Here is a 23500-nt window from a genome sequence, read left to right on the forward strand (position 1 = left end):
AAATGACTTAGAGAAGCATCCTTCTGCCAGTGTGGTTTTTTTTCAGGTCAGGAGCTCTCCCAGCAGAACAGAGGTGGACTCATTTTTCTCTCTCTCTGTGGTTCACTGGCTACTTCGTATGTTGGAAGATTTCTAATACAGACTGGCTCTCAATTATTTCTGGGATACATCAGCCTACACTACAAACTGTGTTTCCCTTGCAAGAGTCACACAAGGTTTTGTATGAAATCAGAAACATGCCTCTAGCTGTAGTGAAGGAAAAAAAACCCAAGGCTTTACACAATTTGAGTGTGGGACTTTGCAGAGGCACACACAACTGCCAGAATATTCATTATCTAGTGATTAAAAGAAGCTCCACAGAAACACACAGGTGCTTTTTCCACTACCTCACTGTGAAAACTGGCATGAGACAACAAAATGGAAATTGCCGGTGTCTACACCTCGAAAAAATTAAGTATAAATCCTTCTACTAAACAGGTGTGAAGTTCTGCTAGGCCTAATACACTCAAAAAAATCCCTTTTTATGATAAAAAAACTCAAGCAATAAATTGACATTGAACAATAAAAGCAGCTTTTTAACCATTTTGAAGCATCATAATTCTGCTTGTACACTACTTTGACGAGCAGAAGTTGAGCTTCTCACTATACTCTAAGCTGCACCATTAACATAAAAATGTATGACATCTATCAAAGTTAATAGGCATAACTTTAAAAGCTTCGAAGTATAAGAGCAGAATAAAAATGAAAGCTCTTGTCTCCAGAATGCCTGTAACTGCGAAATCCGTACTCATCACAGCACTGTGCCCTAGGTTTTTCTGCTCCAAATATAACACTGCCAGAATGTTATTTAAGCAGTGCTGTGAGTGCTCCTTACATTTTTAGAAACACAACCACTCTTCAACAGAGAAACTAACAATAAAAAAATACATATACAAAATAGCTATATTTCACAAATGGATTTCAAGTCACACACCAACTGGAAGAGAATAAGTCTTCTCACTCTATTTTAAGTACTTCTGTTAGCTTGTTTAAATGAAGTCTGGCATCATGCATTATCTGTACTCATGCTTCCAGAGTGATAGCAATACTCAACAAAGAACAAATCCAGTAAGTCCATTAATGACTGTTTTCTTATTACCATACTAAAGGGTGGGATGGTTGACGTCTGCAGTCTGTCAGCTCCTCCAGCAACATCTGATGTCTCAGAAGAAGGTATAAATTGCTCTCTAATTGACCTACTCATCTGTACGTAGGCATAAATTATCTCATTGAAATATATGGGAGATCAATAACAATAGAAATTGGATTTTATGTGTGTTTATCTCATTCCACAATTAAGCCTCAATTGTTCTACATGCCTATATCAGTGCTTGATACTGTCTCTGATAAGAAATATAAAACATAAGCTCAAGCCTAACTATGTTTAATTAAGAAATCCCTACACTCCAAAATAGATGGCTGCTTAAATTAGACTTATAACATCTCCATGATAACTTAGCAGTGCAGATGCAAAGACTCATTATTTCCATTTATAATGATTATGAGAGAAGAGGATGATCATATTAACAACAAACCAGGCAAGCACATGCACATTAACATCCTGTCAAACAAGTCTGATGGGGTAGGCTGGCTGAGTAGAATTTTATGATCCTCCTAATAAAATATCTGTTGAATTTGACAATGGGTATTCATGGAACAGGACATTAATAGACCAAGCATGAAAGCTGGCCATTTGGCCAGGCAAAAAATGTTTTCTACCTCACTTCCTTGTTACTAACCCAGGAATATAATTTTCCTGGAACCGTTAACAAATCCTCCTCTGACTATTACACTCTAAGCAGAAAATGAAGAAACCAGTTTTTACACATTAGTAAAGCCCACATGATCTGTTTCTCTCTGCATAGCTTGTCTCATCAAATAGGAGCTCAAATACAACCTAAACGTAATATGGTACCAAAAAAAAAAAAATTACTGTTCAGGGATCAGTTTGTCTAATATTCATTCACCTCTGGATGAAAACACAGACACTATTTGATAATATGCAGTAATGCTCTACAGACTTCAGGAGGTATAATTCTTATTCTAGCTAATCACATACAGAGTTAGACAAGATGATCTCAGTTTATCCCTTCAACCAGTTTGGCTTTAGCTCTTTAATTCCAGAAAGTGAGTGATAGGTAGAGAGAAAAGGTGGATAAACAGAATTAACTGCGTCCACAAGCATGGAAAGTCCAGAGCAGGCAAGAACGACTGGAGTCAGGAGGAAAAAGCAGTTTGTGGAACCTGTCACTGAAAGCTTTGCTCGACAGCCACAAATAGGAGCTTGGGAAGAGATATGCGGCAAATATAGGTGCTGCCCAGCACTTCTTCTGTGTGCACATCTGCTACTGAGATGCCTGTATGGCTGAGACATCTATCTCTACAATGCTTTGGAAGGAGTTCTTGATTTGGCACCACATTTGGTTTGATGGCATGAAACAATTACCTCCATCCCAGTAAAGCCAATTTCAGCACCATGGCATGTACCTATGTCAGGACATTGGACATTTGTACCTAGTGGAGGGAAGACAGACATAGATTTTGGAAGTGGAAATACAATAAGTGCTCTTAACAGTTTCTCATCAGTCACCATTTTATACCTCCTCTTCCTTCCATTGCTGGAATCACTACATTTGATTGCCAGTACTGCTTCTCCCATTCCTTCCACTTCTCTGCAAAAATGCATACTTCGTAGTTCTTTTCTCCCCTTCTCTCTCCCTATAGGGAGAGCATCAGGGACCTTTTCAGTTTCCAGCAGCTCTTTGTATCCTAAGATGCTTGCCCTGTGCTGCCAGGTACACATACGTGTACCAAGCTGAATGTAAAGTCTTGGTACAACCATGTAGAGCAATGAATGAAGTGATGAGATGAAAGGAAACAGCAGTTCCTTCAGTGTAAGCGTACGATGAGGTGAGGATGTGTCATAGAATATGTTCCTGTAGTCTAAAACAGTTGCACTGGAAAAGTGAGATGAAATTAAGTTGCCTGCAGTTACATTTAATGATATCCTGAATGTCAGTCATTCACAGAAAGTCGGTATACATCTCAAGTTTTGGGTTCAGTTCTTTCCTAGGGATGTGGGGCTTATTCTGTATGTGGATCTACAGTGAAAGCACAGGCAGAACTATTCCTCAGATGAGAAGTTCTCACCTTACATTCCTGATGGAAAGAAGTAAATTCATCTTACTCTCTGCTGTACTCACACAAATTAGTTTCAAAGGTACCTAGGTGAATAACAGTGCTGGACACTTCTGTAACTTTCCAGGTATGAAACCCCAGCCTGCTGAATCATACTGTTATGATCTGCAAGCATCAGCATGGCAATTACTACCCCAGGAAAAAAAACTACAAAGAGCCAGTGTCCCTCTTGGAGGAGCCAAACTCATGTCACATGCTCTGCATCAAAGCCAACAAGCCACATGCCAGTTCCTCTCCTTCTTAGGCCATCATGCTTTCTCATTTGCTGATTTGATCTATTAACACAATCAAAATAAAAAAATTAGCTGGATAAATGGTTTAAAGCACTACTGATATATGACAGATAAGTAACGTCCTAAACACGTACCAAGTATTACAAAAGGTTGCTAAGCCTCTTGTTCGCTGCAATCTCACATTTTACTTATAAACTTCGTGGTATGTAAATACACGCTCGTATCTTAAAAACAGAAATAAAATAAGCAACAAGACAAGAATTTTTTTGATGCCAAGATTATTTGGACAACTTTAAGGGCAATTCTCAGTAACCACTCTTTACTTGGCTCTCTACAAGTTAATTGGTGAATGTCCTGTTTTTCTTTCATTACCCTACATTGCAGTATACACAAATGAATTACAGTCTGACTGCTCTTTATATGAAAGCACTAGTACATCACATAAAAAATTACAAGTGTCAAATATCAGAAGTCTAATGAAAATAAATTTGCTTTCCTTTGATTTTGTCTTCATATTTTTGAATAGGTTGCTGCACTGTGTATGCTGTAATAATACAATTTCCAATGGGTCTCGGTGAGTTGTTGGTAGAAAAAAATATATTACACTATGTGATGTCTTGCAAAGATAAATATTCTTGGGGAAAAGAAAAGGGAAGAGTGATGTGTAGAAGAAATTGTAACTGAATAGGCAATAAAAATTAAGTAGCTTTCAAAAGACCAGTGACTTAGGAAAACAGCCACAACTGGAGACAGCTTTGACTGAAGTTTATTACTAATGTACCTGTAATAATAATTTTAACAATTGCTACTTGGTGGGATGACACAACAGTACTAATACAATTCCCAATCAATTTTCTCTCTCTCCCTCTCTCCCTAAATCTGGGCATTTAAAACTGATGCTGCAGATCTGCATTTTATTAATAGAAAGAATAATTGAAAGAATTTAAAAGCCTAGCAGCCAAATTTCTTTGAAGTTTTCTGCTCTAAAGCCAAATACTCAAGTTGACTCCAACTCACTACAATAGATAGAAGGGTGAAAAAAAGAGTCCTCTGAGTGCTTTCTTGGCATACTGCCATTAACCAAATGGCAGCTAGTAATTAATAATCTTTATCTAAACAATAATTCATACAGGATTAAACTGCCTTACAAATGCTATGGTTTGATGCTGCTGAAATTATCGTGACCTAATTTTAAATCAGTGTTTTCAATGAAATCATCCTCTGTCCCATTCTATGTGTGTATTTTGGCTTACAAGGAAGCAGTAGGAGGTGCAAGAATATTTGATCTGGTGAGTGGCAACACATCTACCTTTTTTTTTTTTTGATGATTCTTACGTTGAATACATTACAGAGTTAAGCAGCCTAAAATTCTGCCTAATGAAAAGAAAGTTAATGAACAAAATGCCAACATCCTGCACATTATAGAGAACATCTTTGTCAACTTCAGATAAGAAATAATGAGTATATTCATAATTCTGGCTTCCAAATGGTAAAAAATATACCAGAAAGACAAAAATAATAAAGAGCATATAATAATATGGTTAAAGAGTAATAATAATAATAAAATTCCTTTTTAAACTGATCTGTTTTGGTAATTACAGCTTAATAAAACATGAGCAGTACCATTATCCATTATCAATAAATAGCCTCTTTGGGCCAACTTTAATTACTTTATTTGATTAAAGAGATTTTTTTATCTGAATTTGCACTTCAGAACATTTATGAGCTGGTTTAAAATATTATCATCTCAACATCTAATGTGGAGAATGCAGATCCTTTTGCTTGATAGAATTGCCCCTATCTCTAAGTCAGCAACAGTTTAGCAAAAGGCAAACACTAGCCATCAGAAGTCCCAGGGTGTATTTGTCTCATCTTATATGTGGCATTTTTCATAACACAAAATCTATGCAGGTAAAAAATGCTGCCTTAGAAACCCAGATCCTGCAGGCAGCCACTGGATTAGGAGACATAAATTTCACTATCACAAAATTTATATACTCCCTTTTAATATGGGCCATTTTTTGTTCCTCTGTTTCTCAAGTACACAAGTGATAATTTCAAAGTGATAACTTTAAACATTTCAGTGACAGAGCAATTAAAGGAAGCATTCAGCAGCTTTTAGCATGCCTTGGTAGCCTCTGTTCTTCCCTTTAGATTTTGTTCCTTCTCCTGCAAACATCTGAAATGAGATGAACAGGCAACACAGAGAGCTGCGAGTTATAAGTAACCCCCTGCTACTTTGTGGGGTGAGGGTGACAGTTTAATACAGGTAAGCTATTGACTGGTGTACTTGTTTAAGTTTCTGCAATATTTCCCAATGAAGCTGTCTCTAAGAATCCTAGGATTGCCCTACAGCCAATTAAATTACCATGTTCAGCACTGCTGAAGTTGCTATCCTTCACCTTCAAAAACATTAAAAATGCAAATTAAATATATGTTATATTAACTGAATAAAACATGAAGCTCTCTTGCCCTCTTACAATAATGCAGAGCAAGGAGCAAAGAGTGAATTAGGCAGTAAACTTGGGCTTATCTATCCTGTATTCAGAGTTTTAGTTGGGATAGACAGATTTAATTTGTTTGTACAGCTATTGAAAACTACCAGAACGTGATGCCACAGGAAATGGGTGAAGGGAATAGAACGGATTCAGGATGCTCACGGATGTCAAATTCTTGCTGCTCAAGTATGGTGCCTTTCAAGTGATAGCAATTGCAACCCTCTGAAACACCTCCTCTACCCCATGCCTGAATTTCGCAGCCTCCAACACACATTATGCTAAATGACACTCTCAGGACCCTCCAAAACTTGCAAATGGCAAGTGGTATTAGCTCACTCTGGGGAACATTTCTCTCTTCTGCTTGGACATCTGCGCTGCAGTGTCATAGCCTTGCTTTTCCTGGTGGGTTATCATCACACAGTCCTTCGGAACAACCCAAACACTGATGCTGTAATCAGATAGGAAGGTTGGGCTGCTGGCTACAGGCTACTGCAAAGAAAGTGGGGGAAAACAGCACTACCATTCATAAAAGCATGCATTTTCTGTATCCGTTTACATAATTTTCTGGAAACAATCTCATTCACCAAGGAGAAATACTTTCAAATAGGTAAAGTTAATGTCAATAATCCAAGAATGCTAAAAGTCAGATGAGGAAATAGTTGCTAATATGCTAGTATTAAATTTTAAAATAAAACTTGAAATAGTGGGCTTTTTCTGCAAACTAGAAGTGTTATTATTGCAGCACTGAAAGAGGGTGACCTGATAACTACAGGTCACTCACTGTGGTATCAACCATCACAAAGAGAATAATAAAAAATTATAGAGGTGATAAAGATTTAGAGAGGCTATAATCAGTACCAACTGGTCTAATAACTGTATAAGGCTGAGATACAATGCAGGTACACTCATGGGAAAATGTGTATTTTATAACATATTTTAGAAAATTCCAAAATTAGGTTTGTTATAAACTGCTATTTACCTAGAGAGGTAAAACTGCATGAAATGACAACTGTTACTAAAGCAGCTCCTATTAAGATAACAAGACAGTTTGTCTGTAATGAAATCTTATGTTAAGTTGCTTACTCTGCAGAAAACTAAATACTATCCAAACCCTCATGTTTTATATGCAGAACACCAAATAAAACACTAAAACAAAAAATAGCAAAATTCCACCTCCAGGAGCACTAAGAAGTTTTCTTCTGCTCCCTCCTGACCCTCTTTTTCCATCTTTTCCAAACCGTATAGTGTTGTTTACACATAAGAATATTAAGCAACAAGAAAAACACAGTCCTAGAGAATAAGGGATATTCTTGTTTTTTGTTTCACCCACACACACACACATTATGGTGAATCTTTGTCTCAGGTAGTAATATTTGAATACCTTAGATTCTACATGCATGGAAATTTTTACCAAAATAGCTACTCATAAGGAAGTATCTTCATGGACAAACTAGCTAATAGTTTGCACAAACTTAAAGAGACCACAAAAAGATATGATCAGAAATAGTTATCCCCCTTTTAATTCATATCATAGCTTAACTCAAATTTGGGTACAAAGTAACCTTCATCCCATTTTGGCCCACTGTAGATTTTTTATTACTAATCCATATGACCACAGCCCTGCAGATCTGTAAAGAGAAAGTCTGCCATAGGGAACCCAGCCAAGGAGCACGCACTTTTTCCACATTTAGTGAAGTCGAGAGTATAGTATATAGGAAGACAAAACATGGTTCAACTGTTTCAAAAGGCAGCTTGGAAACAGCAAAGGTAAACCTAATAAAACAGACCATTTAATTTTACACTTGTATACTTATGCTCTACATAATTCCATAGCAACAGTCAAGATATGAAAACTCGTTATTAAATTGAACTTATATGAATCTGGAGATAATGAAATAATCAGATTGCAGACTTTGAGCAAGCTCTAGAAGAATTGACAGACAAGCTACCAAAAGCAGGCAAATATTTCAAAGTTCACTTTCATCTAAGTGTAGCATACGACCTGGGAATTGTATTTTACTTTTCCAAAAGTCTGGTATTTCCAAAACTGCAATCTATTCTATCTAGATATATATTCCAGCTGCCAGATGTAATGACTCTGCATGACAGATACTTCTGCCAAATGATTTTTATTCCAGGTAAATATTTATGAAATGTCTATTTCAAATGCTGAAGTTGCTGCTACAATGATAGGTTTAATGGAAAAGATTATTGATGCATTTTAAGATAACATCATCTATGTTCTTATAGCCTAGGCAACTATAAGAATTTTATCACAAGTTAATATCCTGTATGTACCTACACACACCTCTACCCAAAACTATTGAGTATTTGTTTTCTGTTTGCAGTACTTTTTTTTTTTTTTTTTTTTTTTTCTCATTAATGCATTGCTAGGCATAATTACAGAGAATTTATACATGTGACTGATTTGAAGAAATGTACTCAGATTCCTTATATTGGCTGAAAAATGCAAACCCATTCCTTTCTTGCCATGTCACTGTTCAGGCTTTTTACAGAGTCCAATAGATATTACAAGCATGGGTTTCTACTCAATTCCTATTTTGAAAGTGACAGCTAGAGAATTAGGCTTAAACCCTTCATATCTGTGTCTGTGATCTATACACCAATTAAAAAGACATAACTCAACCCCATGGGAGATGGCTTTTCAACTCTTTTCAAAGAATTTGAGAGTCCTCAGGAGAAATTCAGAGAAAAAAAAATAGAGATCCTAGGTTAGTCAGGCACACTAATTATTCCCTCTTAACGAGTATGTGTGTTTCATATTTTTCTAAAGGTTTCTTTCATTTCCCATTACAAAAGAACCAGATACACAAACGCATTTTAGAATTTGGAATGATATAATTTACTTCCATTTGAAAAGTATTTACACTTAAATCAAATTTGGTTAATGTCACATATGTTCTTCTGTGCATCACAACTGACATCCTCAGAGGCTGCAATCCTTTCTTCAGGTTCCACAAAACCAGAAAGAAATAGAACAGAAATTTTGGTATGCACAAGTCTTTCTCCAGCTTTTCCATAGTCTTTCTAGAATTCAGCTTTCTAGAGAAGAGGTAACTTAAGAACTTAACTCTTTTGACGTAATTGAAAAGTCTGTTAACCCCTTCAGAAGCCACATGCAGACACCCCAATACTTCTAAAGCTCTCCAGCTCTGCAGTCTTCAGACTACTATTCACAGTAGTATGTGTGTAAAGGCTTACACTTATCTTTTGAAATCACAATGGCCAGCCTACTACTCCTCAAGAAACAAAGCAAGCTGGAAAAAGTGATAGTTTCTTAGGTAAAAGAAATTTCATCCAGTCTCTAATCCTGCAGCTGAGTAGCAAGTACAGGTCTCCTGTGATGGAGAGTTCTCATCCAAAACTGCATTCAAAATGTCTTCTTTCCAGCTGGAATGTTTATTTCCCCAAAATGTACAAGCCGTCTTATATAAGTAATATGAGCCTTGCAATGTATCCTGCACTGCTTCACATGTTCAAAATCGGAGGTAGTTGCAGGGAGGGAAGACTTCAAGCCATTTTTATTGCGCTACTCTCAATAAATATTTTTTTTTTTTTACTTCATTTTGCATCCTCTTAGAAAACTTAAAAAAGCTACCATGACCTTTTGGCATTTGCCTTTTGGACGGTTTATCAAAATCTCTATCATAAACACCACTGGATTCTAACATGCATGATATTAAACATGTTTGGAAAGGCATAAAAAAATCCTTGTTACTTTCACATTTTTCACTTTGTACCATCCCTCCCTATTTTCCTACACATGAGTGGTACAGTTCAGCTTGTCAACTTCTGAGAAAGAAATCTTTGGAAAAGTATGATGGCAGTCTGTCTTATATGCTACATTGTTTCTGCCACTTTTTCACAGATCTTTCTTAAATTTCCTTTATTTCAGTTACTTTTAATAAAATTGAACATCCCTTTACATTGTGAAGAATCTGAGAAACTCTGAAATAGCTTCTCCTGAAGAATGGCACCTACCAAGATCTCACACAGCAAGAACACTTCGCAAAACACACAAAATAAAACAGTAAGAGGATAAGATACCTTGATTTCATTTTGCTTCTATTATTTTCAGTCTAAACTTCAAATAAAATCACTACAACAGACACATTATTGAGTACATGGATTTTTTTATATGTAATATTTTCCAGCGTGTTATTCTACAATTGATCTCACTGAAGTTAACAGAAAGTTTTCCTGAGCCTGGTGCCTCTGAACATGACCAACCACACTGATTTTCAGAGGTAATTTAGAGCGTGCAATTTGCATTCTTTCATAATGCCAGCTAAAGCTTTTGTTCTAGATTTTTGTATATTCATGTCGTAAAAATCAGCCAGATAAAAACAATCACTGTCAGAAATAACCCATGACCTGCCAGAAATAACCAACAAGAATAAACTGAGAAGGAGGAAAGGAGTGGATATGTTATGTTCATCCCTTAAAGAAAAGCTCAAGAACCTCTCTAGAATTTGTCTGTGGAGAAGGATACTGGAGTTTAGAAATACAAGAAGCATTCACATCAAGGATAACTGCTCAAGATTCTGCTTTTCATTATCAAATCAACTGTGAAATCACTTATCCATAGGCAGTTCTGAACTCACTTTTTTTTTTAATGTTGTAAAATAAATTACTTCTTCAGTTTCAGATAAGAAAACAGCATCTGCTGATTCACAGCAGCTTCTAACTCTGCCATAAAGTTAGATTGCACATGAAACGAATGTCTGAAGAGCAGAAAATCACCCAAAGAGAGAGAAGAAATTTATGTGAATCGTGTCATAGTTTAATCTCAGACAGCAACTAAGTACCATGCAGCTGCTCACTCACTCCTGCCCTCCCCAGAGGCATAGGGAGGAGAATCCAGAAGGAATGTAAAACTTGAAGGTTGAGATAAGAAATAGTAACAACAACAAATTATAATGAAAGGAGGGAGAAGGAGAGAGGAATAAAACCCAAAGGGAAGAGGGGGGAAAAAAACCCCACAAGCGATGAAAAAATAGAATTTGCTCACCACCTCTGACCAGTGCCCAGCCATCCCTGGACAGTGACCAGCAGGTCCCACCAAACTTCCCCTGGTTTAAATACTCAGCATGACTTTCTGTATTAGGCAATATCCCTTTCGCTAGTCTGGGTGAGCTGTCCCGGCTTGTCCTCTCCCAAATTCTTGTGGCCTTTAAGCCTTCTTGCTGGCAGGGCCTGAGAAACTTAGAAGTCCTGGACTTAGTATAAATATTACTTAGCAACAACTAAAACCATTGGTATGTTGTCAACATTATTCTCACACCAAATCCAAACTACAGCACTGCACCAGCTACTAAGAAGAAAATTAACTTTATCCCAGCTGAAACCAGGTCAAACTGGCAAATATATTACATGAATCAACCTTGTTTAAGGACTTGACACAAAACTCGGAAATTCCTGAGATATGATCTTAGCATGCTCAAATACATTTGACAGGTACATTTCATTTTAAAAAGTGATTTGAGCTTTGGAACTAGTTCTGCTCAAATTCAAAGGAGTCAGGATTACAGCAGTTGCTAAAAACAAGTAATAGCACATTGCCTTTCTTGCTGAGTTTATTGAAAGGAGGAACAGAGACTAGTGATACCCAGCCCCATTTGATATATCCACAACTGTTTTTTTATGTGGAAAACAATTCTTAAAGAATTTGATGCTATGTAACACATCACAACCTGCTAAATTATTTTTCATGGTATTTTGTCTGCAAAGAATCTGAACCTACCTCAAGCAAGCCTAGCTGACCTAAAGGCTCAGCTGGCGGAAGGTTTAAAGTAGCACTTTACAGGAATTATGACTGCTTATCCTCCCTTCTGACACAAAAAGCCCCTTCACAATAAATTTTAATACTATATTTTCAGGCACAAATTGATGAGGGTCAAGGGATCCTATGTAAAGAGACAGAAACAAAACCATTCTACAGAAATTCTTCATGGTGTATTGCAATATAAACAACCAAATATTGATATCCTCCAAGGCTCTCCAAAAAAAGAAGTTGACAAATACTGAAAATTAAGTATGTTTTATGCTTGAAAAATGGTGAATTGAGTGTGCATTGACCTAACAGGGCCAAGCAATTCTGCACAGGGCTTCCCTGGATGCCAAGCTTCTTTTAAAAGGTTAATCCTCCAAATAATGAAAGTCGATGAAAAAAATGTTCCAACTACAGAATCCCTGTGACCTATGAATATAATGCTGTTATCTGGTATTGAAAGAAACAATTTGCCTATTAGGAAGGAAAATACAAAAAAATCCCTCTTCCTTCTTGGAATACAGAAAAACGCTTTTCTGAATAGGTTTTCTTTTTTTTTTTTTTTCTTTTTTTTTTCCCAAGATAAAGGTAGGACTACATTTTTTCACTCTGTAGGTTAACTAACACAGCAGAGAAGATTACTTTAAAATGTTTTCTTAAGTTAGTGTTTTTGGAGGTTTGTTTTAAACTCAGTTAGAACTATTCTAAATGAAGGTAACTGTGTTTGCCTAACACAACTGGGTTAGGCAAGGTACTTCTTGCTCCTGTGCTGCGCAAATATCTCTAGACTTTCTCCCCCGCTCATCAGAGGAAGGAATTTCTGCCCCACAATGTGTGGAACTCGATGAGCCAAACATATAAAAGAGTATGATTTTGGCTCGGCATTTGATTCATCAGTGCCAAATTAAGATGAAGTGCAAACTACATGAGAAAGAAAATTTTGGAAAGGCAAGAAAAGGCAAGTGGAATTTGTCTTTCTTCATCTATACCCATGTACTCCATTTTCCTTTTTTTTATCAGAGAATTAGGATTAGCAAAGACTTCATGAAGAAACTCAAATTTTACATGTTTCAAGTAGAACTATTGAGCCTTTTAACAAGTGTCTGGACAAGTCCGTCTCTATGCGCCACCTCACACATCAGACTGCACCCATTAGAGGGCACATTAGCTGTTATAGTCTATGTGATCTTCGTTTTTTAAACTCCTAGTGGTCTGAATGGATTTCACCTTCTCCAAACATTCCTCTTCTCTGTTCAGGAAATAAAGTTTGGGCACCCCTTCTCGCTGAAATGGCAATGCAGAAATGCAAAAGTCTCCCCTCTTAGGGCAGCTGGCTGCTGCGGTATTTGACTAATTAATGACTGTTTGCTTTCAGCTTCTGGTGACTAACATTGTAACAAAGCTGGTCCAACACCTGGCTGCATCTGGAAGGGGAAGTCATGCTTCCTTCCTCTGCCCTTTGCAAGGGCTAGCCATCACAAGGCTTACCAGTGAGCCACAGCTTGGTACTAAAGAGATGTAACATAACATTTTTTAAAAATGAAAGTAGCTTCTTGCTGGCTTCTTTTCCTGTACCAGCTCACAAAGGGATGGGATGAACGTAAATTGTTTACCTGTAACATGAAACAGCAATTTCTTAGTACAGTGCTCTGGTGCTTTTTGATGACCAAGCCCAGTACATCATAACCCCCTTGTCATAAAACACAGTGTCAGAAGCAAAACCTCTGTAGGCTTTTACTTATTTAACTGTATTTTGTGGCCTGGTATTCTGGAAGATTCATTGTGATTTTAAACTTCTTTCCAGGTATCACAAGGCATGGCCATGACATGCAGCCACATTTTCTGCTTCCAGCAACAGCAGAGGAACTACAGGCACCTGGCACAGTCATTTGGGCAACCAGTGGTACAAGCTGTTAAGATCTCCAAGTTTCTGAAGAAAATATACCCTTACAGGAAACAAAATAATGACTACTAGCTGTCAAAGAAAATTAAGTCACTGATTCTGCATTGCTTAAGTATATCCCTGCTCAGGAAAGCCTTTAAGCAGGTGCTTAATTTCCATGTGTTAAGACCCCTGTGTTAGTGCTTTACACCCTTACATAAAGATCCCAAACACAAACTCCCTCTAATGTGTCAACAGCACATGAGAGGCTCTGCAAGGGTCCTGTGTCTGTTCTAGGCTCAGAGTAGATGTTTTCTGATTACCATCAACACTACCTGTTGCATCTCCCGCTGCGAGTGTTCCGCTTAACCACTGCCTCCTCCAGAGCAGCTTGTCTCACCTCAATACTCTTTCAGACTGCACAATGAAGAACTGCAAACAATTGGATTTTAAGGAGGAAAAAAAAGTTTCAGAAGAGCCAGTAATAATGGAAACTAAAGGCACACTGGCAATCAAATAGAATGAGCATTAAAATCCCACAGCAGACATCCTTTCAAAAAGATAACATGAAAGGTTATAGTTTTCTGATATGATTAGCATGTAATAAAACTCTGCCTATTTTCAAAATCTGTCCTTGTAACTGATCTCTTTTTCTCAGATAATTTTTTTGTAAATTGATATTTAGTCAAAATTACTTGGTAGTGTACAATATAAAGGGTCTAAGTAACAGTGAACCAGGCTAAAATATAATTAATTTCCCCATCTAAGAGAATGACCTTCATAATTCACTTCAGGCTTCACCTCCAGAGTGTCATGGATCATTTCCTCATTATCAGAATTAGATTTTAAAACACTACTGTCCTCCATAAAGTACACTTTTCCTCTGATTATATAGAAAAGAGTATTTTCAAAATTATTTGCAACAGATAAAAACCCAGTTGCTCAAATGCAGAGCAGTGTATTTATGAAGAATACAGCCTGTGCCCAAAAAGCTAACAGATTATAACAACAACAAAGAAGCTTGTAAATGAAACAAAAGATATTTGAGAAGAGAAAGAAGTACAAGGAAGGCTCAAAGGGGAGAATTACACTAATAAAACAATTAATTAATTAAAATTAATTACATTGACTTTTAGACAAAACACAGGTGCAGATGCATACAGCAAATATGGATCTGTATGCAGTCAAATCCATATTTGTATCTAAACTATCAGGTGAAACAGACTTTCACTTAATTCAGAGAGTTTAGTCAGGAAAAGCAAAAGCAAAATCCCAAATTAATATGAATGGACTTGGGAAGACTTCATGCAGCAGAAAACAATTGAATGAAGTATTTTATTGCTTGATCGTTGCCACACATTTCTGCAAGCTTGCGGGCTGTGAGGCCTGTCTGTGAATATACATTTCTTCTGTTGAACAGTGATGATTGACTACTGTAGTGATTTTAGTGGACATTGCTTCAGAAAAAGACGGACAGGAAATCTGGATAGGGTGTCCATTACTTATTTAAGGAGACTACTTTGGGGGACTGATAGCCTAGGGTGCTGGCTAAATAATTGGCATCTAGGAAGATGAAGCATCTCTCATTTGCTTTGTCTTTATACTTCTGTTTGTTAAAATACCCCCAAACCCTTCAGGCACAGTGGCTTTAAACATTTAAATGTACTACTGATATTATCTAATCACATAGCAATTTGTATAGCTCTCCTAAAAGTAAACCACTAGCAGTGTGTCAGAGTATATTAACACAGCAGACTGAAGCACTGTGTTTAATAAATGAAAACATACTGGGCATTTCTGAACTGCAAGTGGAAACATGCATATTGCAAAATCAGAAATGATCCTATCTGGATTTAAGGTGTAAGTACTGCAGAATATCAGCCTATCTGATTATCCTATGGTAATGTGAGAAAATTCACTCTGCACTCTACCATCAAAGGGCATCACACTTGTCCAGTTATTTATTCATTTATTTGATTCACCTTTTTAATCGAACTAAAGAGGTTAATAGCCTGCCTCACAGTCACATGCTTTTTAAAGCAAAAGCCAGGGAAGGAAATTCTTTCAAGCCTATTAAAATTCCTGTCTGTCATTTGAAAGTGTAAGGTCTGATAGAAATGTCAAAATCTACCATAAAAATTAATATTGAGCCAAACTTTGGCAGCCGGCAATAGCAGCTGGCATCGGTGTTAGGAAAATAACTCTTGCTGGTTTAAAGTCATGAGAAAGCAGAAGGAAAAAAAGACTGCAGCAAGGTGGTGGGATAGGTAAAGCAAACTCTGAAACACTAGTCCTTGGTTTGGTGTGTGGTCCTACGCAAATACCTCCAGCCGTATCATTGTATCTGAACACTGTGATGCACCCAAGTATAACAGTAGGATGCTACTGGGTTTCCTGGTCATGCGAAGAAAAGTGGTTTCCGTAGATACACTAGTATGCTTTCCTTAAACCACGACAAAGATATGCAGTAATCATAAAACATACGTTCAATGCATTTTAGGTACTCTGTGAGACAACGTGGATAACAGTAACTAAAAGGCAGAATCTTGCCCTAGCCTGCACTGTAGAAAGCCTCTTTTTCCCCCCTTTGGCTCAGCAATTTGGAAAGCAAACTTCAGAAAGAGCTCTTCAACTACACTAATATCTGTAGTTTAATTTTTCTAGATTTGCCACCTGCGAATACTAAGGACTGCTGAAGTTTGTACCGCTTTTCTTTAAACCATGTTTCTCACATTCCTTAAACTACCCAGGAAAAATCCTTTCTTGATGGACTGATTTATTTATTTAAATATCTGGATTTGGGTGAGTTTTCTAGACCTGAAGATAAAGGATTCTCTTTATATATATATATATATCTTCCGGTATCTGCAAGTCCAGTGCAACTTAGAGCTGCCAGAGTTTGCTTTCAGAATGGAAACAAAGGTAATGGAAGGTGTCTTGCAATTGGAGAAAACATTGTTACAGAAGGAATTAGGAACTAGAAAATGCTGGAGCACAAAATTCAAAGACTGGAGAATGGTGGAAGTCTTGCAATTACTGTTACTGCTGTAACAGCATGAGGCTTTCTCAAAACAAATCTGATCCTCTTTTTACAGTATGCTCTGGGTACATTACTTCCAGGCAAAGGAAGGTCACAATAGCTTTGAAATTGATGCTGAAAATGCGTTAAATACACATTCTGCTCCTCCTAAACTAACTATTACATGCCCCTTTTCTAGTTCAGTCAATGCTCACACTCACCTTCTCCCTGATCTTCTCCCATGCAACCACTGTCTTGCCAACTGTCATGATGTCACCAGTGTTGTAAAGACTTTTTTCTTAAGCTGCCAACACTCGGACTCCTGTGGCGCATTTATGCAAATCAGAGATCTGATTGATTTTGTGGGGTTAGCAGGACTAAAATGAGAACAAAGCCTGTGTAAGAGTACCAGGCTTCTCACCCAGTACTTTGAGAACAGGGCACAGTGCCACCACTGCTGGTATGTTATCTAGATGCACACAGTATGGGTAATTCAAAAGACTTTGCCATATTTTCTGAAGTACTGATGATACAAGCAATTTGTAATTGCAAACATTTCCAACAGTTTCTGATTTTACAATGGAGTTTTATATCACTATTGAAATGCTGCTCCTCCTCTTCTCCCTTAACTTTTTATATTTTAAATCCTAGTTGAAAATTATTTTTTTTTCCTCAGTATTAGTAATATCATTTTTCATCAAAATCCAAATTATTGGAAAAGAAGAAAGCAAACCTGGAATGAAAAGGAAGGGCAGTGAAGAAGTGCAATCCTGTAAAGGTTTAATTTGAAACTGAACATGTACGGGTTAGTAAACAGCGCAAGGAAAGTTGAGAAATTTGAAGAAATAAGTGACACAATGTGAAAGGAAGTTTAGCAGTCCATGAAATCATGAATTTAAACAGGTTTCTATAGCAATCAGAGAAACGGGAAAGGACAATCTTATTACATTCATGTAGTCCCAAAGGCCAAAGCAGATGTATCCATCAGGCTGTAATTCCTGACCGTAAAACTTTGCTTGAATAAAATCCTGCATGTGACCTTCATACATATTGCTGCCCTACAAACCTCTGTTACTCTACAGCTGAATCCCATTTAGTTATGACTCACTGACTTATTTACTTCACTGATCACAATAAGCTTTCAAAAGACATTACGAAGGCTTGAGCCGGTGTCTATAAGCATACTCTGGTGACTAACCTGAATGACAAAAAGTTTGGCTGAAAAAAATAAAACACACATTTATGTGATTGCAGTAGGAAAACTTGTCAAACAAAGTGGATTTCAAACAGTATCAGTCAAATTATTTGTCATGTGTTATTGATAGCTTATAGAAGAATACATTGGATTACAAATAGAGATATTATTTGGATAGGTAAAACATGATATAGTCAAAAAAGGAGATAGGAGAAAGGAGCAGAATAAAAAAATATCAGCACCAAATAAAAAGAAAATATTTGCCAGGAGGTTTAAAATACTGACAATGGATTTCCAAGGACCCTAAACACCTTTGGATGTTGGTGCTGCCAAGCTCCAAAGATGCTCCAGAGGCTCCTAATGCCTCCTTGCACTGCAAACACCTGCAGAGTTTGCTCCCTAACTCTTGGCATGCAAGTGGAAATGGCAGCACGGAGGCTGTAGGAACTGTGCTGCCCAAGGATACAAATCAGCACAAGCAAAAGTATTAACTGTGGTTCAAGTTATCAAAGCTCCCCCTGCCCTTCACATGCCTTAGGATTGGAATCCTAGCAGACAGCAATAGCTGCATCAATGGAAAACACCTTCCCTCAAATCTAATTTATTCAGTATTTCAAGAATACAATTTGCAGAAAATGTTTAGCGAATCATTAGCAGAAGACTGAAACAGGTATTTAGTAATCCCTCTACCAAGGTAACTCATAAGAGAATCATACAAAAATGCACAGGCTATTGTAAATTTCACATTAGCCATTCAGGAACCATATGATCATATTATTAATGAGAAATTAAGGATTGGAGAAAATAGCAGGCTTTGAACCACAAAATTTATGTTCTAATTATGAGTGTATTGACGTAAGTACAAGAACAATGAAAGTAAGAGAAAGAAAAGAAAATATATTCTGACAAGCAAGAAAGAGGTGATATATTTATCTTGACCAAATTTCCCAGTGAAAGAAAAAAAAACCCTGCACATTAAAAAGAACTATAGAAACATGACTTTTCAAAAATAATTACAGTTTATGTATGTTGTAGAACTAAAAACCTTTTGAAGGCCTATCCCACCCCTATTTAAATACTGCTGCAAACTGAAGTCTCACAGGAAAGGAAGTAAACTTTATGCTAATACATATTATTATTGCCACTAGTATGGATCTGGCACCATAATTCCTTACTTCATAATGTTAAAATACCTACTTGCCACCATGTAAAAACTGATTATCCTTACTTTCCTCATTGTCTATACAGAAACATAAATTCCGGCTTTCCCTTTGTAGCACCCGACACGGGCACAGCATAAAAAAGGCAGCCACAATATTCTTCCTCTCTCGATCACAGAAGCATGTAAATATTTTGAGACCTCACATAAAAGTATTATGAATATAGTGAAGTATATTGTACTGAAGAAAGAAAGGAAGAGAAGAAGGAATGTGCCATGTTGGACATTTCCACAGGTGCGCGTCCCTGTGACAACTCAGCGACTGGCTGCAGCTGCCGCAAGGGCCGGGATGCACCATCTACGTGTTCCAGTCACCCTTCCCAGCCACTCTCCTCCTCTGCAAACTGTCCCCTGTTCCTGACAGGCTGGAGCTACACACACTTGGCCACACACCTCGCTGGTCTTCACCCCAACCTACCAACCAGGCTTGCCCTAGCCTTGCCTCCCCCCTTCACAGGGCAACCTCAGCCTCATCCCTTATGATGGGTGTCCATGCCACCCCAGGAGGCTGATTTACAAACATGCAGAGTAAATCGCGTGCATCATGCTCCCTGTTGGCCCTCTCTGACAGAGCATACACTGAAAGAGATAAAAATTTCCCTAAATTTAAAAAACTCAATTTCACCTCCTATTTCCATGCACTAGAACATGCCTATAAATTGTTCCTGAGGGCACTTCCAGTGATATTATGGGGCATGTCATTCACAGCTTTTCTAGGATAAAACCACTCAGCTTTGCCATAGTCTCATCACTCCAATCAGAACTGTTAATGAGATGCCCTAAGGTACAAATGGAAGACATTTCAGGACACTGTAATAATTTATAAAAACAGATTCATAGGGAAGAACAGCAAGTACCTCATAGCAGCCAATCATCTTACATTAATTATCTTTACATCCCAAAAATCATTATTAAGCATCCAAGTGTTCTTGTTTACTTTGTTTGGGAGTTACTTCCTAATTTGGCTAATAAAATGAAATAAAAGGTAGAAATTATACATATTGTCCATTATGTGAACCATTACGGAAAAAAATCTGTAAATATCTCTTCTGCTCTAATGTCTTGTTTTATCAGACCTTTGCTCATGTCTCCTTAGTTTCTGAAATTCAAAACCCAATGCAAGTTTTTTAAGAACCTTCTCTATGCAGTAAAAGGGGCATATTTTAAAGAAATGTACAACAACTTCTGTTATTACTGTGGCTTTAATGCTTGAAGTTAACATTTTACTGGACATTAAAAGCTCTTTCTTTAAAGGCTGTTCTGAAGTTTAGACAAGATAAAAAAAGTCAAATCCATAAAAACCCACAGATATTCTGAACTAAACCAAAGCAAACTTTAAGCAGTTTATATATAATATTAATAACTTAATAACATAATACAATAAACCCCTAAATTTTGCACATTAAGCTCTACCTAATAAGAGAGGCCATGGTACCCCAGACTCATATTAGTGTTACGCTTCCAAGAAAACAGTCACACTGGCATGGAAACAGCAAGTTTGGGCATACTGAATGCCATACACATTTAAAAATATAAGATTTAGTCTCCTTCTAGTATTTCTTTTACAAATGGAATACAGATATGGCCTAAGTGTTTAGATTAAGTGTTTCTGGCATTTAGTATAGTATATTTTGGCTAAATGTTTTTTCAAAGGATAAACTATGAAATATGGGGCAACACTTAACAGAGATTGCTTTCCCTGCTACAAATGCTTGTAAGAAATCCAGTTAAAGAACAGGGGACAAGTGATATAAAGATGTGGAGGAAAGGAGAAAAGGAGGAAACTGGTGAAAAATAACTGAAATACTATGGTGCAGCTTATGCCTATATTCAGTTAAAACAAAAGAAAAAATATTAACTGTGGTAAAATAGTTCAACAAGCAAAAAATTCACAGATAAATGCACACAAAAGATGCAACCTTTATTCTTCAACCCAAATTATGACAAACAAACCACATAAAAGATAGTGAATATGAGGCTTGGCTAGCTATGCAGCTGTATTTCACCATGCATTTACAAGAAACAATTTTTACTGGCAAATGCTTTCTTGAATTCATCAATAGCATGACAGACCTTTTTCCCCCTAACATATGGAAATAAAATTTACATCCAATCTACTCCATTTACATTTAAAATATTGACGCGACCAAGATATTTTCAAAAATGACAAATGTAACTTCTGCAAAAATAAGTAATAGAATATTGAACTATGAGATCATTAACTTATTTGGAATGTTTACTTCAGACACCCCTACTTTCTTTAAGTAAGAAATAAGTTGCTTAAAACATCATTCTGAGAAATAATTTCCAACTGATCTAACACAATGAAAAAGGAAATTAATTATTAAGTTTTGGTGTTAATGTTAATCATGGAGCATCAGCTAACATTATCCATCTGCGACAAAATGGAAGAAAACTTAAATACTAGCCATGTGGAAAGTATCTAAAAAAGATTGACCTCACCCATTTTTCCCCTCTGGATTCTAAAAGTATCTGTCAGCTTCCATTTTTATGTTTGCCTTTTCAGACTGAAACAGATTTAATTGATTCTGATTGGAATACTCTCAAATCACTTCTTTTTCTGCCCCACCTTATCAAGCCCAAATTGTAACACTTCTCATTACACAGGTCTATGCATTTATAAAAACTAACAAAACAAACCAAAAAATACTAAATTCTCAAAAAAATATATTTTTTATAAATATAAAATTGTCATATAAGCATTAAAGAGCTTTTTATTAACATTGCCTTGTCAATAGTCCGTTGAAGCCAAACAGGTGTTGACCTTTGAAATCACAAACATCAGAGCAACTGTTTGCACATTTGCTGTTTAAATCTCAGGTTCTACCTCAAGTGTCAATACAGAACAAATAAGAATACAGAAAGTCACGAAAATTTTGTTTTCTTGTTAAGAAAAGTTTAATACTATACCTACAATAAATGTCTTTATGTGTCTCAGACAGAAGTTAGTATGACAGAACAGCAAAGAAACAACAAATCCTTAGAAAACAGATTTGAGTCCCTATGCATAAAGACTCCATGGAGCTGTCTTGCCAGACAACTGCTCAGTCACACCAGCGATTTGCTAATCCAGCTCAGAGGGATTTCAAATATTGAGTCCTGTTATCATCCTACTGCTATCACAGCAGCCCAAAGCAACATCCTCATCTCTTGTCCAATAATTGGGGAATAACAAAGGACAGACTGAGTACAAAATCATATTGGACACAGGTGGCTTTCCAAGTCATCAGGTTATCTCTAATCCCTCCTATGAAAGAGGTAGCTTCTTCAGTGTATGTGCTGAAAAGATTTTCCACACAACAACCTATGTTTTCCAATTAAGTGCTATTAGTTGCACAAAATTAAACCAAGAAGTAGTATTAAATAGTCATAAAGTAAGGACTATCACTTTGACAATAACTTCAAAACAGCCTACAAAAGAAGTAAGATGTACACAAATTGTCTGACTTTACCATTCTTCAAGAGCCTTTATTTACAAAATAGATAAAAGCTAAGTTTATAGCTTTGAAGTCACTAGACCGACACAAACCATAGCGGCTAAATCCAAAATATTTGCAATAAATGCAATATTTGATATTCTATGTAAAAAAAAAACCCAATAAAAATTACAAACTTATAAATCCAGGAAGCTATCAGTGTAGTACTTTGCATGTCTCTGCAGAAACAACAGCAAGAAATCTGTTTACATGTCCTACCTTCTTGAACCGCCTGAAATGGATTGTTGCCATCCACAAATGTCACTGAACATGTGATTTTCTCCGTTTGTAAGATTTCATCATTCTGGTTGAGATCAGCAACTGCCATTCGAAAAACTTCCTCATCTTTTTTGGCCGACTCATCAAAAATTGCCCCTGGAGGGAAAAAGAAAAAACAATACCAAAAATTACATTGCACCTTTCACCTGCAGTATCCCAAGCATTTATCATAAGCACTTAAGCATTTTACACGATAACATCATCCCTTTGCTCACTCCTGAAGAGCAGTTATCTCAACACAGAGCCCAGAAGCTACTTTAAAATATACAGGATTTCTGCATTTTGACATAATTTAAGGCATAAATTGAGGAGAAGCATTGATTCCAGCTAGAAATATTGGGGAAATCTAGTTAAAGCGCAAAACAAATAATCTGTATAGGAACAAGGCCAAGAAATGAGTACTAATTACCTTTCCAAAAGTGCCATTTAGTACACTGAATGACTGCAACAAGCTAGGATATACATTTAACATCGTGTCTATTGACAATTTAGAAATATAAAATTCAAATGAGGGGAGGTTAAGCCTAAAATGGCATCAGCACTGGGAAAATGAGTAAGAATTGACAACCATGATCAATAGACTGTTCAGCAGCTGATATAAACTATTTCAAGTCTAATTCCTATTAGATTTGTAAAACAACCACTCCAGC

At 36.8% G+C, this 23500-nt stretch overlaps 1 protein-coding gene across 1 annotated transcript in view; it reads right to left on the reverse strand.

Annotated features, from left to right (window-relative positions):
* Nucleotides 1-23500, reverse strand: part of GRID2 (glutamate ionotropic receptor delta type subunit 2) — a 730680-nt gene that overhangs the window by 561318 nt on the left and 145862 nt on the right. Inside the window, exon 2 of the mRNA XM_027812082.2 lies at nucleotides 22791-22946. Within this exon, the coding sequence (XP_027667883.2) occupies nucleotides 22791-22946 (156 nt within the window). The remainder of the gene's footprint in view (nucleotides 1-22790; nucleotides 22947-23500) is intronic.

This window comes from Falco cherrug, chromosome 1 (assembly GCF_023634085.1).
Source record: "Falco cherrug isolate bFalChe1 chromosome 1, bFalChe1.pri, whole genome shotgun sequence".
In the NCBI taxonomy this organism is placed as follows: Eukaryota; Metazoa; Chordata; class Aves; order Falconiformes; family Falconidae; genus Falco; species Falco cherrug.